General features: G+C 44.6%; 2 protein-coding genes across 2 annotated transcripts in view; one reads left to right on the top strand and one right to left on the bottom strand.

The window, feature by feature from the left end:
* Positions 1-6,946, top strand: part of LOC137370107 (myosin-IIIb) — a 250,764-nt gene extending 243,818 nt beyond the window's left edge. Inside the window, exon 31 of the transcript XR_010975080.1 lies at positions 6,713-6,946. The gene's annotated coding sequence lies outside the window, so the exon portion shown is untranslated. The remainder of the gene's footprint in view (positions 1-6,712) is intronic.
* Positions 1-17,788, bottom strand: part of LOC137370115 (calcium and integrin-binding family member 2-like) — a 48,027-nt gene that overhangs the window by 12,054 nt on the left and 18,185 nt on the right. The window contains exons 3-4 of the mRNA XM_068032296.1: positions 6,219-6,330; positions 5,280-5,427 (exon numbers count right to left, since the gene is read on the bottom strand). Of these exons, the coding sequence (XP_067888397.1) occupies positions 5,280-5,427; positions 6,219-6,330 (260 nt within the window). The remainder of the gene's footprint in view (positions 1-5,279; positions 5,428-6,218; positions 6,331-17,788) is intronic.

Consider the following 17,788-nt stretch of genomic DNA (forward strand, 5'->3'; position numbering starts at 1 on the left):
GCAAACCTTGCAGCCAGGATATTAGTGCCCCTCCAGTTTAGATGCAACCCGTCCTTCTTGTACAGGTCCCATCTGTCCCTGAAGAGAGCCCAATGGTCCAGATATCTGAAACCCTCCCCTCTGCACCAGCTGCTCAGCCACGTGTTTAGCTACACTATCTTCCTATTTCTAACCTCACTGGCATGTGGCACAGGGAGTAATCCAGAGATTACAACCCTAGAGGTCCTGTTTTTTAGCTTACTACCTAACTTCCTAAACTCCCTCTGCAGGACCTCATCACTCTTCCTGCCTATGTCGTTGGTACCGATGTGTACCACAACCTCCCTCTGGCTGTTCACCCTCCCCCTTCAGAATGCCCCCTGTCCGTTCAGAGACATCCTTGACCCTGGCACCAGGGAGGCAACATACGATCCTGGAGTCTCTTAGAACCGCTTATCTGTGCCCCTGACTATAGAGTCCCCTATAACTATTGCTCTTCTGCGCTTTGTCCCTCCCTGCTGAACAACAGTGCCAGCCATGGTGCCACTGCTCTGGCTGCTGCTGTTTTCCCCTGATAGGCCATCCCCCCCAACAGTATCCAAAACGGTATACTTGTTAGAGACGGGGATAGCCACAGGGGATTCCTGCACTGACTGCCTGCCCCTTCTAGCGGTCACCCATCTAACTGCCTGCACCTTGGGTGTAACCACTTCTCTAAAACTCCTGTCTATGACGCTTTCTGCCACCTGCATGCTCCTAAGTGCATCCAGTTGCCGCTCCAACCGATCCATGCAGTCTGTGAGGAGCTGCAACTGGGTACACTTCCTGCAGATGTAGTCACCCGGAATGCTGGAAGCGACACGGACTTCCCACATCTCACAGGTGAAGCACTTCACCCCTCTAACTGTCATTTCTATCACTAATTAGTATAAAATAAATAAATACTTATTAAATCCTTACTAAATTATGATACACTTAACTATGTGGTCCCTAGTGCTAGATTTCTACAATAAATACTAAATGCTAACTAAATACAGTAATTGCCTCCCTCTGGTTTAGTTACTCTACTTATTAATTAGTTAATTAGTGTTTTAATCAATTTTTATCAGTTTTATTTTCAAATTCGGTACAGATTCCCGACCAGCCAATCAGGTCACAGCATTCCTGTGACGTCACTTTTTCGTTTTTTTTTCCCCTAACCGAGCTTCCAACTCCATATCCCGTGCATCACAAAAACCACCTACTTCACCTCTGTAATAGCACCTTCCTTTATCCCTGCCCGAGTCCATCTTCTGCTGAAATTCATGACTTTGTCATCTCCAGTCTCAACTATTCCTGTGTTCTCCTGGCCAGCACACTCTGTAATGTCAATTCATTCAAAACACTCCTCCCCATATCTAATCACTCACCAAGTCCCAAACACTCATTGTTCTTCTCAGTGCTGATCTATATTGACTTTTTATCCCCCAAGAGCTCCAATTTAAAATTCTCATACCTTTGAGTCCTTGACACGGACAGCAGTGGGCAACCTATTGAAATAATTAAGGGCCCTATTAAGGGCAATTTTACCAAGCCACTGGTATTTTGCCTCCCCACCAGGTTCATGGAGGTGGCATCCCTGCGGCAACCCTGGGGGCCATTGGAGCTGGAAGCTCCAGGGCCCAGAGGGGGCTGTGGGCAAGGAAGACCACCACATAACCTCAGAGGGACATCCTGCTTGGCCCCTTTGGCTTTAATTTAATACTTACCTTTCCAAGGGAGCCTCCATGTTGAAGTGCCATCTCAAACCCTGAGCTGTCAGCAGTGCCCACCTCTCCCGATAGGGCTGATGAGGCTCTAGCGCTGCTGACCCTCTGATTGGGCCTGCAGCATCTACATCCCAGCCACCATTCTCAATCAGACCGCGAGCCCAGAGGTGGCCAATTAGGAGGCCTCCTTTGGGAAAATAGCTGAGCCGGTCCCACTGCTGGCGAGTGCAGGCTCAGGACCCCCATTTTAGCCTGAAGTCGAGGTCCCGAAGCCTGTGGTAAAATCCTACCCAGTGTGTCCAACTCTGGGCATGACACTTTAGAAAGGATGTGAAAACTTTAGAAAGGGTGCAGAAAAGATTTATGAGAATGGTTCCAGGAATGAAGGACTTCAGTTACATGGGATATTTGGAGAAACTGGAGTTGTTATCCTTAAAGAGCAGGTTGAGAGGAGATTTGATAGAGATGTTCAAAATCATGATAGACCCATTAGCAGAAGGGTCGAGAACCACAGGACACTGATTTTAAGGGGATTGGCAAAAGAACTCATGGTGACATGAGGAAAATCTTCTGAACACAGTGAGTGGTTAGGATCTGGAATGCACTGCCTGAAACTGTGGTGGAGGCAGATTCAATTGTGGCTTTCAAAAGGGAATTGGATAAGCATCTGAAGAGAGAAAATTAGCAGGGCTACCGGGAAAGGCCAGGGAGTGAAACTCGATGAATTGCTCTTGCAGAGAGACAGCATGGGCTTGATGGGCCGAATAGCCTCCTTCTGTGCTATAACCATTCTGTGTTTCTAAACTGGAGTCATGCCAATCCCTTTAACAGGTTCCATGTAACGTTTGCTAAAACTCCAAATACCAAATCAAGAATCCTGAAGTTCTGAGCACTGTTTGTTGCAAGCTCTTTACCAAGTTTGTATACTTAGCCAAACAGCATATATAATTATATTATCTTACAAGTTCCTGTTTATTGATAGATATGTCACCATTTTATTCAACAATCAAGATAGTATCTGAAACCAGTGGAACTTGTTTTTACTGGGTAACAGTATATAGCTTTACCAATTCAGCACCCTATTTACAATAATTGGGATGATTATGTTCCTTTTGGTTTGTATTTTTAAATTGGTTCTCAAGCAAATACATTCACATTTTTAGAAAGTTACTCTACTTATGCAGTAATTGTTAATCATGTACAGTACACCTATGTGAACATAGCTTTGTCAAATTTAAGCAAATTTGTTTTAAATTTTCATCAAGATTGGTTCTGAGAGTGTTTTGCTGGAAAGATATAATTTTAACAAACCTGCAGAAGTAATATAAAGTTGGAGCTATCCTAGCATGAACATCACCCTATCGTAAAAGGGTTTCAAATCTACATCTATAGAATCTAACTTACTTTTTGTAATACTTTGAATACTGTATTGCTAAATTTAATGGTCACTTCTTTAAATGTTCTGCTTGAATGAATGCTCTTATGATGCATTTGTTCTATACAAAGGTACTAATTACATTGCCAGTTTTCTAAAAAAAAACATACGTTCCAGTAGTTGCAGTAAACTGTCTGCTTTTGACTAAATTGCTAGATTGGAAAGGGTTAATGAAAAAATAGACAGAATTTCACAATGCTTGCTTCTTTGCCAGACTTGAAACTATTATTGCCAAATTGACTTCTCACGTAAACAACGTTGGAAAGCACATCAAAGCTTTGTTGGGGCAGGTGGAGAAGATGATAGGGAAAGTGAGTAAAGTATTGATGAGAGGTGATCTCACTGAAACATATAAAATTCTTGAGGGACTTGAGAGGGTAGATGCTGGGAGGATGTTTCCCCTGGTTGGGGTGACTAGAACTAGGGGGTCACAGTGACAGAGATGAGGAGAAATTTTTTGACTCAAATGATTGTAAATCTTTGGAATTATCTATCCCAGAGGGCTGTAGATGCTGAGTCATTAAGAATATTCAAGTCAGAGAGCAATAGATTTTTGGATACTAAAAAGATCAAGGGATATGGGGAAAGGGTAGGAAAGTGAAGTTGCAGTTGATCAGCCATGATCTTATTGGATGGTAGAGCAAGCTCGTAGGACTGAATAGCCTACTCCTGCTCCTATTTCTTAGGTATTTAAATTCTTATCAGGCTGACTTCCAGGTGGGGACTCTTTTTTAAAAAAAAGTCACTGTGTCAAAATTCCACAGCATGTGGGGAAACCCAGACTTCCAGCTTTCCCATTTGAAACTCTGCACCCCTGCCTTCCCACTTACTAAACCCACTCCATCAATATCAGAGTCTTAACGCCTGATGTATTTGGAGCATTTTAAGTTAATAGGTAAAAAGGACACATTTTTATGTTGATAGAAAGAAGTGACACTGCTTCCGAAAGTTTTGTACAAATCAATAAATTTAATGCAAAATAGCAGCAACTAAGCTTTACACCACACTATAGGAAGGATGTAATTGCACTGCAGAGAGTGTAGAGGAGATTCACCAGGATGTTGCCTGGGCTGGAGCATTTCAGCTATGAAGAGAGATTGGATAGGCTAGGGTTGTTTTCCTTAGAGCAGAGGAGGCTGAGGGTGGACCTGATTGAGGTATACAAAATTATGAGGGGCATTGATAGGAAGAAACTTTTTCCCTTAGCGGAGGAATCAATAACCAGGGGGCATAGATTTAAGGTAAGGGGCAGAAGGTTTAGAGGGGATTTGAGGAAACATTTTTTCACCCAGTGGGTGGTTGGAATTTGAAACACACTGCCTGAAGGGGTGATAGAGGCAGGAACACTCACAACATTTAAGAAGTATTTAGATGTGCACTTGAAACGCCATAGCATACAAGGCTATGGGCCAAGTGCTGGAAAATAGGATTAGAATAGATAGGTGCTTGATGGCCGGCATAGACATGATGGGCTGAAGGGCCTGTTTCCATGCTATATAACTCTATGACTCTATTTCTGCCTCCAGACCTTACTCCTAGGCACTGTCATCACCTGGAACTTTATCCCACCGATAATTAAGTTCGGTCGCAAAATTAACTGCAAACCCCTAAACCAGTGTTGTTGGAGAATGTTTTAGGTCATGGAATGTCAAATATTGCAACCCAGCACAAATCCCCACATTATTTTGTATTATTTTAAGGCACTGCGTTCTATTTAAAGCTGCATCCAAATGCTCCCTATTGTTATGCTATATAATATAGGAAAAATGTACATAAGGGGCTAAGGAGCAGTCATTTTTGAAACACTGCACTCCAATTGGTGTGTCACATGCACAAATTACAAGGCTGATGGGTCACTAATTTTCATAGCTACTTGTTACTCAAGCGTTCTGATATAAAGGATCCTCCAGCAGGCGAAACCTTTTGTTTTGATTATCTGTCGGCTCACTTCCATTCCTCTTACAACCCTATAATTTGATTTTGATACCAGATAGCCAACAATAGACTGATCAATCAACATAGTTTTCAATTAATAGGAAAGATCAATACTTAACTTCATTTGCAAAAGATTTCTATCCATTCTGTTGCCACAATTCACTCACCACTTGAACACTTACCATAAATTTTAAATGCATAATATGCCTTTAAATTATGAGGTGTCAGATCACTTAAGATAGAGAACATATTTAGAAAGTCATTAAATGTCATGTTCTCCTGCTTATCCTCAGAAAATACTTGAAGAATCTTTTGGTGAAAGGGATTTTCCTGGAAAAAGAAAGAAATTAGGATACCGGATGTTCAAGTAAAAGCACAAATATACCAAGAAAAAATGCATGTCTTGAAATTATGTGTAATGGTGATTTTTTTTGTTGCTGTCCTGTGAGCTTTACTGGATATGACCTGTGGCTAGCTGACAAAGGCAGAATCAGCCTTGGCTATAATCACCCTCTCCCTTTCCCTCTCCCTCTCACTGGTCAAATAGCCTGGTGGCACTTATTGTCTTATACATAAAAATGGCCGTTTGAATAAGCTACCAGACGACAGCCAATTCCCAAGGATCGTTGTCCAGCATTATTTGCTATCTTTGGAAGAGGAGGAAACAGTGTCCTTAAAAAATTTATAGCAATGGTCCTCTTGGACCACAAGGATCTTAAAAAAAAACATTGTCTGTGTCTCTTCTGGCCCGTGGCTGGTTTCTCCTAGCTTTTGCTGCCAGCTCTGGTGCTCGGGCCTCCTAATCCTTGAGTTAAATCATGACATAGTGCTGATCATGTTATTGAATGCAACTTTCCCATTTTAATTAGGTCTCCACCTCCTGGGTGACAGCCTCCACCCTGCTGGAAGCCCAGCATGGTATAGGGAAGGAACGCACAAATCCGTACACAACATTTTACCTTCTTGGCTGCCCCATTTGTACTTGGTGGGAGGGGTTAAAAATTGGAACAATCATACTACTATGAGGAAATCTCAACAAGCACCCAGACAAGGTATCAAATGTCTCAACCAGGAGCGATGAAGACCTATAAAATTTTTACCATCTACTCTCTCACTGGTACCTTCAACTCTGGCATCTCACTGATGAGTTCCAGAGGTAGTTTGATGTCTGCACTATCATTGAAATGACGTGGAACAATCTGCGGTGCCAATGCATGATATCTGTGATACAACCTGAAAGACAACAGAAGCCAGAAGGAAACACAAATCAGTGGCAAATGTAAATGGATTAATTTTCCCCATGCTAATATGTTATAAAGAATGAAAAATGAAGAGGTTAGAACTGAAGCACACTAGTTTATTTTGCTGGATTGAGAGAAGATGTATAAGAATATCACGTTAAGGTCAATAGCAACATTTTACAACACAATTGTTGAATAAAAAATAGAAATAATTGTGATACAGTGGCATATCGTGCTCGTAGTAAAGAGCGTCTAAGATTCATTGAAGACATCATTAGCACTGAAGTGTTCATTAGGATGTGAAAACATATAATGATACTAGAATATTGGATTCAATACAATAAGCTTCAAAGAATGTAAAATATATTTTACAGGACATTAATTGGAACACAATAACAATTGGGACATTGCAGAAGGATTATGAAGAGTATACTGTTGGTGAGACTACAATCAAAATTCATTCCAGCCAACACAAGACAGCAAGACAGATATTTATAAACTGAGAGTCCATGATGAAGTATAGGACTCAGGTTGGAAAAAGTAAAAAAGAAAACAAGATAAGTCATGACTAGGTGATGCTAAGTTTGGGTTTAAAAGCCAGAAAATTATAGGAGGAAGGAAAGAATAAAGGAAGTAATGAGTTCTGTAGGGTTCAGATCCTGCAAAATAATAATGGTTCAGGAGACTATGTAATAAGTATTGATTCCTGTAGTGTTTGATTGTTCTGGGTTTGATTGTATTAGTCTGTCCACTTATCTGTGTTCACTGTGTTTGATTGCTTAAGCCTATGGGTGGAGCTTAAGAATTAAAAGTGAAACTGAAAGACACAGTTTGGATCTTCTACAGAAAACACAATGACTGCTATAAGAAGACATTGTACTGAAATTGTGTAAGAAATGTTATAGCTTAATGTGCTGTAAATAAACCAGTTGGTGATTTAATACAAGTGTGATATCTGCATTGCTCTGAGATAAGTCAGATATATATAACATATCCAGCTATCCAGTGTAAGCATAACAATTCCAACATAATGGGGATATCGGAAGGTGGCAGAACTTGTAGGGCAGTGTATTTGTAGTTTAGAGTTTAAAAATTATTGTAGATAACTGAAATTGTAAATAGAGAATTAGCATTTACTAAATCTTTACATCTGTCTTTAACCAAGAAGAGGAAGGAAACATATAAAGATAAGAAATAGGAGCGGGAGTAGACCATATGGCCCCTTGATCCTCCTCAATACAATCATTGCTGGACTGGAATTTTGCCACAATGGCTCTGGTCCCACCACCGGGGCTGAAAGCACGAGGCAGGATCCAGAGAGGCATCTTCCCAGGGTGGCCAATTAAGTGACCACCGCTGGGGCTGCCGTCCCTATTAAGGGTAGCAACCTGCCCCCAAGAGCTGCCAGGCCAATCAGAGGGCTGGCTGCTCTGCAGCCTCTGCAGTGTCACCAGTAGAATGAATTTAAAAAATCAAATGCTGTCGTGATGTCAAGTGATGTTAGTCTCACCATTCATCTTGCATTCAGATTTTGTATTGTCAGGCAACCCCCTCCCCCCACCTGCCAATAATGAGGAAAATTAATTTTGCTACATGAACATTGATTTTAAACAGTTGTTGGTGAAGAAAGAACTTGCTTTAAAAAACAATTGGAGACTTTGGCTGAAAAGAGACATTAGCATATCAACAGACAGTATTTCAAAGGACAAAGAGGCTATTCCCTGCTCCAACTTAATCCACAATGGACTTTTGATTACCAGACGTTGAAGCATTCCAGGTTAACTACTAAGACGGCCGAATACACAAACAGATGTGGTCAGGCCAGTTTGGGTCACATGACTACCTGACTGTTGGAGTTTTTTTGAATTTGAACTTCCAACAAGGAATTTGAAATCAGAAAGCTGTTTGCTCCTGGACTGGAAACGACCTCTCGTGGCTAGGCTTGCCGCAACCTCTCCTGTCTGCTTCGATCTCTTTCCCACGGAACTGAAAACCACTGAAGATATATGAACCCCAAGTGAGAAGAGTCTCCTACAGTGAACAAGGTTTAAAAAGAATACTGTGCCCCAACGAAAAGCAAGACTACCTACAATCAAGGACCCTACAGCGAGCTCGCAGCACAGTAAAAAAAAAAACTCTTCAGAGATTGCTTCAAACCTCTCCACTATTTTTCTTCTGCTCTTTTCTGTCCCTATTTGCATGTGTGTATCGTGTGTGAAAGTTAACGTGGTGCGCGGCGTGTATCTGTAGTCAATAACCGTATTAGAGTTTAAGTTTAAGGTTTAATATTTTTCACTTTTCTTCTTTAAACCTAAGAAAGCTTGCTTGTCCTCATTTCTTTGCCTTATAATTGGAAAGCTGTGAACAAGGGTTCACCAAAGGGGGAACAGTGTGTTTAAAATTAAAACCCAGTTACAATAAGACCAGGTGAAGACAGCAAAAGACCCCTAGACACCTTTCTCACCTGGTCATAACGGTATCCATGTCTGGATCAAGGTCTAGAGGCAATTGGTTTTGTCATAACTTTAATTAAGTGTCAGTGAGTAGTTAATTAGTCAGTAGATATCACTGGACAGCATAATTGATGACTCTTTGTATCATATAAGTTGATTTTGAATGGTGTAATTCACCTCCAGAATGTAAAAAAATACTTATGGAAGCTGCTGACACCACTGCACTTCAAAACTTGGAAGTATTGTGAACTGTGAGGATGACAGTAATGGATGTAGACAGGCTGGTGGAATGGGTGGACAAGTGACAGATGAAATTTAATGCAAAGAAGTGTGAAGTGATACATTTTGGTAGGAAGAATGAGGAAAGGCAATATAAAATAAAAAATACAATTCTAAAGAATTGTAGGAGCAGAGGGGCCTGGGGGTATATGTGCACAAACGGTTGAATGTGGCAGGGCAGAGTGAGGAAGTAGTTAATAAGGCATACGGGATCCTGGGCTTTATAAATAGAGGCGTAGAGTACGGTGAATCTTTATAAAACACTGGTTTGGCCTCGACTGCAATGTTGTGTCCAATTCTGAACACCACACTTTAGGAAGCATGTGAAGACATTAGAGAGGGTGCAGAAAAGTGTTACGAGAATGGTTCGCAGGTTGAGGGACTTCAGTTATGTGGATAGATTGGCGAAGCTGGGACTGTTCTCCTTAGAGAACAGAAGGTTGAGTGAAAATTTAATAGAGGTGTTCAAAATTATGAGGGGTCTGGACAGAGCAGATACAGAGATACTGTTCCCATTGGCTGAAGGGTGGAGAACCTGAGGACACAGATTTTAAGGTGATCGGCAGAAGAACCAGAGGTGACATGAAGAAAAACTTTTTTATAAGTGAATGGGTAGGATCTGGAATGCACTGCCTAAGAATGTGGTGGAGGCAGATTCAATTATGGCTTTCAAAAGAGAATTGGGTAAGCACTGAAGATAAAAGATTTACAGGGCTACAAGGAAAAGGCAGGGGAGTGGGACTAGCTGGGTAGCTCTTACAGAGAGCTGTAACAGACATGAAGGGCAGAATGACCTCCTTCTGTGCAGTAACCATTCTGTGATTCTGAGATGATATGAAGGAGGCTTGGCAAGTTGCTGCAGTGCATCTTTTAAATGGAGTTTAGAAGAATGAGAGGTGATCTAATTGAGACATACAAGATTCTGAAAGGGCTTGATGAGGTAAAAGCTGAGTGATTGTTCCCATTAGTCAGGGAATCTAAAACACGGAGACACAGTCTCAGGATAAGGGGCCAATCATTCAGGACTGAGATGAGGAGAATATACTACACTCAAAGTGTTGTGAATCGTTGGAATTCTCTACCCCAGGGGGTTGTGGATGGTCCATCATTGAATACATTTAAGGCTGAGATAGACAGATTTTTGGTCTCACAGGGAATCAAGAGATATGAGGAGCAGGCAGGAAAGTGGAAACGAATGGTGGAGCAGACTCGATGGGCCATATGATCTACTTCTGCTCCTATTTCTTGTGTTCTTGTGTACACACTGCTGTCACGGTGTGCCAGTGGTGGAGGGAATTAATGTTTAAGATGGTGGTTGGGATGCTGATCAAGTGGGCTGTTTTGTCCAGGATGGTGTCGAGCTTCTGGAGTGTTGTTGGAGCTGCACCATCCAGGCAAGTGGAGAGTATTCCATCACACTCCTGCCTTGTGCCTTGTAGATGGTGGACCGACATTGGGGAGTCAGGAGGTGAGTTACTCACCAGAGAATTCCCAGCCTCTGACCTGCTCTTGTAGCCATTGTATTTATGCGGCTGATCCAGTTCAGTTTCTGGTCAATGGGGACCCCCAGGATGTTGATAGTGGGGGATTCAGCGATGGTAATGCCATTGAATGTCAAGAAGAGAAGGTTAGATTCTCTCTTGTTTGAGATAGTCATTGCCTGGCACTTGCGTGGCACGAATGATACTTGCTACTTATAAGCTGAAATCTGAATGTTGTCCAGGTCTTGCTGCATGTGGACACAGTCTGCTTTGGTATCTGAGGAGTTACAAACGGTACTGAACACTGTTTAATCAGCAGCATACATCCCCACTCATGACCTTATGATGGAGGGAAGGTCATTGATGAAGCAGCTGAAGATGGTTGGGCCTAGGACAATCGGTCCTCTTTAAATAATGCTGGCACTATGAGTTACTGTAGGATGTATGAATAACAGGAACTCCTTGGGTAACAACCACAGTAGACCGTGGGTGGAGGGGGGTAGATAATGAGTCTACTGACAGATGTCCGTAGACAGAAAACTGCTCTGACCTGGATGATGTTGAGCTTCCTTATTGTTGCAGCTGAACTCATCCAGACAAATGGTGAAAATTCCATCATACTTCTGATTTGAACCTTATTGTTGATTGTTCTGCTTTGAAAAGTAGGAAAATGAGCCTCTGCCCTGTTCATGTAGCCACATTATTGATGAGGTATCTTGCTGGTCAGTGGTGATCCCCAATATGCTGATGATGGGGTACTTGACATCGGTGGTATGATTGAAGGTCATGGGGAGGTGGTTAGTTTATTTCTTGATGGAGATGATCATCATCTCAGACTTGGTTGCAGTTGCTACCTGCCACTGGTCAATTCAAATTATGTGAATAATTGAGTCCCATTGTCACAGATCGGTTACACATTGTTGGAGGGGTAACCTTTCTGTCCAGGAATGGAATAGCATTGGGTATAGGGCAGGTTGGCTATATGAATACAGACAATAATGTCCTACACTCGAGGGAATTTTGCCCCATGGTAGAAGTGTGATTAAACTCCTGGCTTTAGTTCTATCATTGGAGGTATAGCCTTCAGGCACATCAGTCCTGCACTCTGGAATTCTCTCCCTCAAATTCTTCAGCCCTCCAGCTTTCTTTCCACCATCAATAATTTCTCAAATTCAATCTCTTCAGCCAAAGTTTCTGCAAACAGTTCCCCCTCCCACCCATGTCCATTTCATAATGCCTTGTTGGCAGCACGTCAAGGGCCAATTTGTAAATTTTGTGGGGAAGCACGGGTTGTAAGATTGTAAGGGATCAGAAACAGTCCAAGTGGAAGGAGGCACCAACACAGCGGGCAGCCAGTCATGGCCGCAACATTCAATTAGTTGGGCCCATTAAAGGGCCCACGGCTGAGAGGGGCACTCATCCAGTGGCACATAAGTGCTATCAGGTGAACAGAGTTGGCAGAGCATGTGGTCTGTGTGTGCTCAGTCATTGGAGGGGGTTGTGAGCCGCCAGGGATTGCAGGGCCATCAGAGGGGAGGGATCCAGTAAGCATTGTGAGTGCAGCTGACCGCAAGTAAGGCAACAGCTGGACATGAAATTAAGGTACTTGGTGATAGGGACCAGTAGTGATGAGGATCAACATCCTCAGGAGCAGATGCAGAGCCCTGGGCATGAGGAAATCGGAGGAGGGTAACAAGGGGCAGGAAGGCAACAAAGACCGTACTCTCAGCATCGAATGTACCACTGAAGAAGAAGATACCTGGACATGAGAACCAGTACCTCAGGAGACTGCACCTATCTAGGTATATGGTAACTGGGATTTGTGCCCTCATTGAGGAAGACCTCAGACTTTCTAGCACTGCTCGTCACACCCTGCCATTAGCAGCTAAAGTCACTGTGGCCTTGAACTTCTTTGTCTCTGGCTCATTCCACAGATCGGCTGCAGACCTTGGTGGTATCTCTCATGTGGCAGCACACCATTGCATCTCACAGGTCACTGATACCCTATTTGCGAGAGCTGGGCAGTACATACAATTTCAAACAGATCGGGCATCACAGGCACAAAGGGCAGTGCAATTTGCCTCCATCGTTGGATTCCCACAGGTGCAGGGCATCATTGATTGCATCCATGTAGCCATCAAGGTGCCAGTGAGATTCCTCAACAGGAAGGACTTCCATTTCTTCAATGTTCAGCTGGTCTGCGACCATAACAAAAGCTTTATGTGTGTGTGCACTCGCTATCCTGGCAGCTGCCATGATGCCTTCATCCTCCAGCGGTCCAGGGTGCTGTAGCTCTTCAAACCACCATCCAAAGTCTGTGGATAGCTTCTAAGGGACAAGGCATATCCCTTGAAGAGATGGCTACTCACTCGTGACCCCGAGATGGAGACACAGAAGCGCTACAACTGAAGCCATCTGCTCACAAAGGCCACCAGCGAACAGGCCATCAAGCTTCTGAATATGCAGTTCTGGTGCCTGGACTGGTTGGCTGCCACCCAGTAATACACTCCTGCAAGGGTCTCGAACATTATGGCCGTCTATTGCACTCTATATAACATGGTTTTCCAGAGAGAAGTGGACCTCGATGAGGGTGAATCACTCGATCAACACAGTTCATCAGTGGAGGAGGAGGACACAGAGTGGAACAGTGCCCATGCTGTGCAGGGAGGTGTCGGGGCCAGCTCAGGAGTCAAAGCTCTCATCGGGATGGCGTGAATGCCAGGGCACATCTCATACAGGCATGTTTCACCTGAGCACTTCTCATCCAGCAGGACTGCGAGCTCTGGCTCTCACTTTGATCTGCCTGTGAGAACACATCCATTAAAAACACAACGTTGAATAGATCCATTCTTACTGGCAATACATAGTACATATCTCTCCAGTGATCTCAGTGTCCCCATTCAAAAACCTTTGCTTCCCTTCACTACTTCTTCCCTCTTATGCAGTCTTGCCATGAAAGAATGGAAACTCACATGTCTGGAATTGTGGCTCAACATTTCCAGTGTTATCAATAAATTGCAAATTGCACATTCACAAATAAAATAAACCCCAGTGAACCACTCAGGGCTCTGACTGACGTGGTGCCCTTCACTCCCGGTCATTTCTATGCGGTGCTTCCCTTATGGCCTTGGATGAGATGGAGGCAACCTGCTCGCATGTCTCTGCTTGTGACTGAGATGCATGTGACAGTCGTCCTCATCGTGGAGGTGGAGTGGGGGCACCTCCAGAGACTGCTACACTGGTGTAGCCTCCGTCACATGGCCCTGCTGCATAGATAGTCCCTCATTCAGAGCAGCCAAGGAGGCCAATGATGTTGATGGTGCACTGTTAGGGTTGGCACCCTTGTCCTCTTTGGTGACTGCCCCAGCCCTTGGACGGCACTCTGGTTGCTGGAGGGATGCAACTGACACCCATCTAGGCATCTTTATACCATTAGTGCCACTGATTGGTCAGTGCTACAGAGCTTTGTGTGCATTCTGTTCATGTCAGTGTGCTGTTCCTGGATCCACTCAGAGTGCATATGGCTTTCCATGAGGTTGGCCGCTGTCTCAATGGAGAAGCTCATGCGTTCAAAGCCCTGAGCCATGGTGGTGCACATGAGCTAAATGGTCTCTTCCATTCTGAGCCCATGACTCTGCAATGCCTCAGGGAAGTCCGACATGTGGGCACGCATCTCATGCCACTGGTCAAAACACAGCTGCCTTTGCTTGTGGCTTCCAGCTGAGCATGGCTTTGTCTATCCTCCATCCTCCAAGAGGGACTGCCCACAGCTGCCTCTGCCTCCGCCACCTCCTCCTGCTCACTAGTGTTGTGCTCTTCACCTAATGCTACCCTTTCTAACTGTGTGCTGGGACCCACTGATGTGAGTATATCTGTGCTGGTGGAGGGTACGCTTGAATGATGGGACAGTGCTAGCTCTGCTGGTTTGGTTTTGTCAAAGGCTCCTAGTGATGCTGCTGCACCTCCATCCTCCCCCTCCACCACTGACTCTGTGGGAGACACAAGGAGATGATGAGAATTTGTCCATGATAGCAGATGCCTCTGCAGAACTGAGGCTTTCCGATGCAGCTGAGGCTTTAGCATGCTGTTGGAGGGGCAGGAGTGCACTCCATCCCTTTCATCTAGAGGCTGCAATATCTCTTCACCCTTTCCTGCAGGTATTCACATCTCTCCATTGCCAACCTCGTCATGTGGCGCTACCCTTGCGATGTCCATTGCCACCTCCTCCATAGCAGTGAGGATGGCGAGCTGGGGTATGCCTCCTCTGTGTGCCCATCCTCTCCCTTGCAGTCTGTGCCCTTTTCTCCTGCAAGGACAAAAGAGAGGGAGATAAGGCAATGCTGTCCTCTCTCATTAATTCCAATGGCTCCTTTGTACAAGAAGCTGCATGTATCCATGCTGCTAGGTCCTAGGGCTCTGAGCCTTGCTAATGTGTCAGTAATTACCCTGCGCACACAACTCTCCCAAGTTCAGGAGCACCAAGAACCCTCAAGCTGCTCAGCTGGTGTGTCTGCTGGTGGCCGCGTACCTGGAGGCTTGTCATCTGAGTGCTGCATTGCACTCACCTCATCAGAGCGAAGGTGGTCATGATACCTTTTGCGGCACTGCACCCAGGTCCTGTGGGCAACACTGCAGCTACTGATATGTTCTGCCACCTCAAGCCATGCCTGCTTAGTTTGACTCGGTGGCCTTTTCCTGCCACCCTCCAGGAACAAGATCCCTCGCCTCTTGCAGACTGCCTCCAACATCACCTCAAGAGCTGCATCAGTAAACAGTGGAGCAGCTCTGCCTCAGTTGCCATGCTTCTGCCTCTCCTCCAGCTGACTTCGGCCTTCCATTGCGATGCAAGATGGCTACCATTACAATGGCTACCGTCACGCCTTTAAATTGGGCCTGCACGTTAAGAGTCCCGCCTCCATCTCGTGCCCGCCACTGCTAATTGGCCACCAAATCCGGCCTCCAGCCAACTAGCTGTGGACCTCGGCCAAAATTGCAGGCTGTGACTATCTCCCCCGCGCCCCACCCCCATGCAGTGTCGGGACCTGGAAATGCTTCTGACGTCAGGGTTCTGACACTCAACTGAAAATCCTGCCCTTGGTCTCTATCATTTCCTTGTGGGCACCAAATGTAGCAGAAGAAAATACTTTACAATATTTATTTTTATATTTAGAGATGCAGCACTGAAACAGGCCCTTCGGCCCACCGAGTCTGTGCCGACCAACAACCACCCATTTATACTAATCCTACATTAACCCCATATTCTCTACCACATCCCCACCATTCTCCTACCACCTACCTACACTAGGGGCAATTTACAATGGCCAATTTACCTATCAACCTGCAAGTCTTTGGCTGTGGGAGGAAACCGGAACACCCGGCGGAAACCCACGCAGACACAGGGAGAACTTGCAAACTCCACACAGGCAGTACCCAGAACTGTGAGGCTGCAGTTCTAACCACTGCGCCACTGTGCCGCCCTTCAATACTTGAAGGAAGACAAACCAAGAACATTGTTGCACATAGCAAGACATTGCGGTGCATTACACTAAAGTGCTGCATTGAGAAGAACTGGATGAGTGAACAGTCATAGAGTTATACAGCACAGAAACAGGCCCTTAGGCCCATCGTGTCTGTGCTGGCCATACAGCACCCAACTATTCTAACCCCATATTCCAGCACTTGGCCCATAGCCCTGTATGCTATGACATTTCAAGTGCTCATCTAAATACTTCTTAAATGTTGTGAGGGTTCCTGCCTCCACCACCTCTTCAGGCAGTGCGTTCCAGATTCCAACCACCCACTGGGTGAAAAAATGTTTCCTCAAATCTCCCCTCAACCTCCTGCCCCTTACCCTAAATCTATGCCCCCTGGTTCTTGACCCCTCCGCTAAGGGAAAAAAGTCTCTTTCTATCTAAACTATCAATGCCCCTCATAATCTTGTACACCTCAATCATGCCCTCCCTCAGCCTTCTCTGCTCCAAGGAAAACAACCCTAGCCTTTTCAGTCTTTCTTCATAGCTGAAATGCTCCAGCCCAGGCAACATCCTGATGAATCTCCTCTGCACCCTCTCCAGTGCAATCACATCCTTCCTATAATGTGGTGACCTGAACTGTACACAGTACTCCAGCTGTGGCCTAACTCTTATTTTATATCGCTCCATTATAACCACCCTGCTCTTATATTCTATGCCTCGGCTAATAAAGGCAAGTATCCCATATGCCTTCCTAACCAGCTTATCTACCTGTGCTGCTGCCTTCAGTGATCTATGGACAAGTACACCAAGGTCCTTCTGACCTTCTGTACTTCCTAGGGTCCTACCATCCATTGTATATTCCCTTGCCTTGCTAATCCTCCCAAAATGCATCACCTCACACTTTTCAGGATTAAATTCCATTTGCCACTGCTCTACCCATCTTACCAGCCCATCTATATCTCCTGTAATCTAAGATTTCCTCCTCACTATTTACAACGCCACCAATATTCGTGTCATCTGCGAACTTACTGATCATACCTCCTATATTCACGTCTAAACTATTAATGTACACTGCAAACAGCAAGGGTCCCAGCACCGATCCCTGTGGTACACCACTGGTCACAGACTTCCAATGGCAAAAACAGCCCTCGACCATTACCCTCTGCCTCCTGCCACTAAGCCAATTTTGGATCCAATTTGCCAAATTGCCCTGGACACCATGGGCTCTTACCTTCTTGACCAATCTCCCATGTGGGACCTTATCAAAAGCCTTACTGAAATCCATGTATACTACATCTACTGCTTTACCCTCATCGACACATCTAGTCACCTCCTCGAAAAATTCAATCAAGTTTGTTAGACATGATCTACCCCTGACAAAGCCATGTTGACTATCCCTGATTAATCCCTGCCTCTCCAGTGGAGATTAATCCTGACCCTCAGAATCTTTTCCAATATTTTCCCAACCACTGATGTTAGACTCACCAGCCTGTAATTACCTCGTTTATCCCTGCTACCCTTCTTGAATAATGGTACCACATTCACTGTCTTCTAGTCCTCTGGTACCTCACCTGTGGCCAGAGAGGATTTGAAAATTTGTATCAAAGCCCCTGCTATCTCCTTCCTTGCCTCACATAACAGCCTGGGATAGATCTCATCTGGGCCTGAGGATTTATCCACTTTTAAGCCCGCTAAAACAGCTAATATTTCCTCCCTTCCAATGCTAATATGTTCACGTATATCACAAACTCCCTCCCCGATCT

The sequence above is a fragment of the Heterodontus francisci genome, chromosome 1 (genome assembly GCF_036365525.1).
Source record: "Heterodontus francisci isolate sHetFra1 chromosome 1, sHetFra1.hap1, whole genome shotgun sequence".
Lineage (NCBI taxonomy): Eukaryota > Metazoa > Chordata > Chondrichthyes > Heterodontiformes > Heterodontidae > Heterodontus > Heterodontus francisci.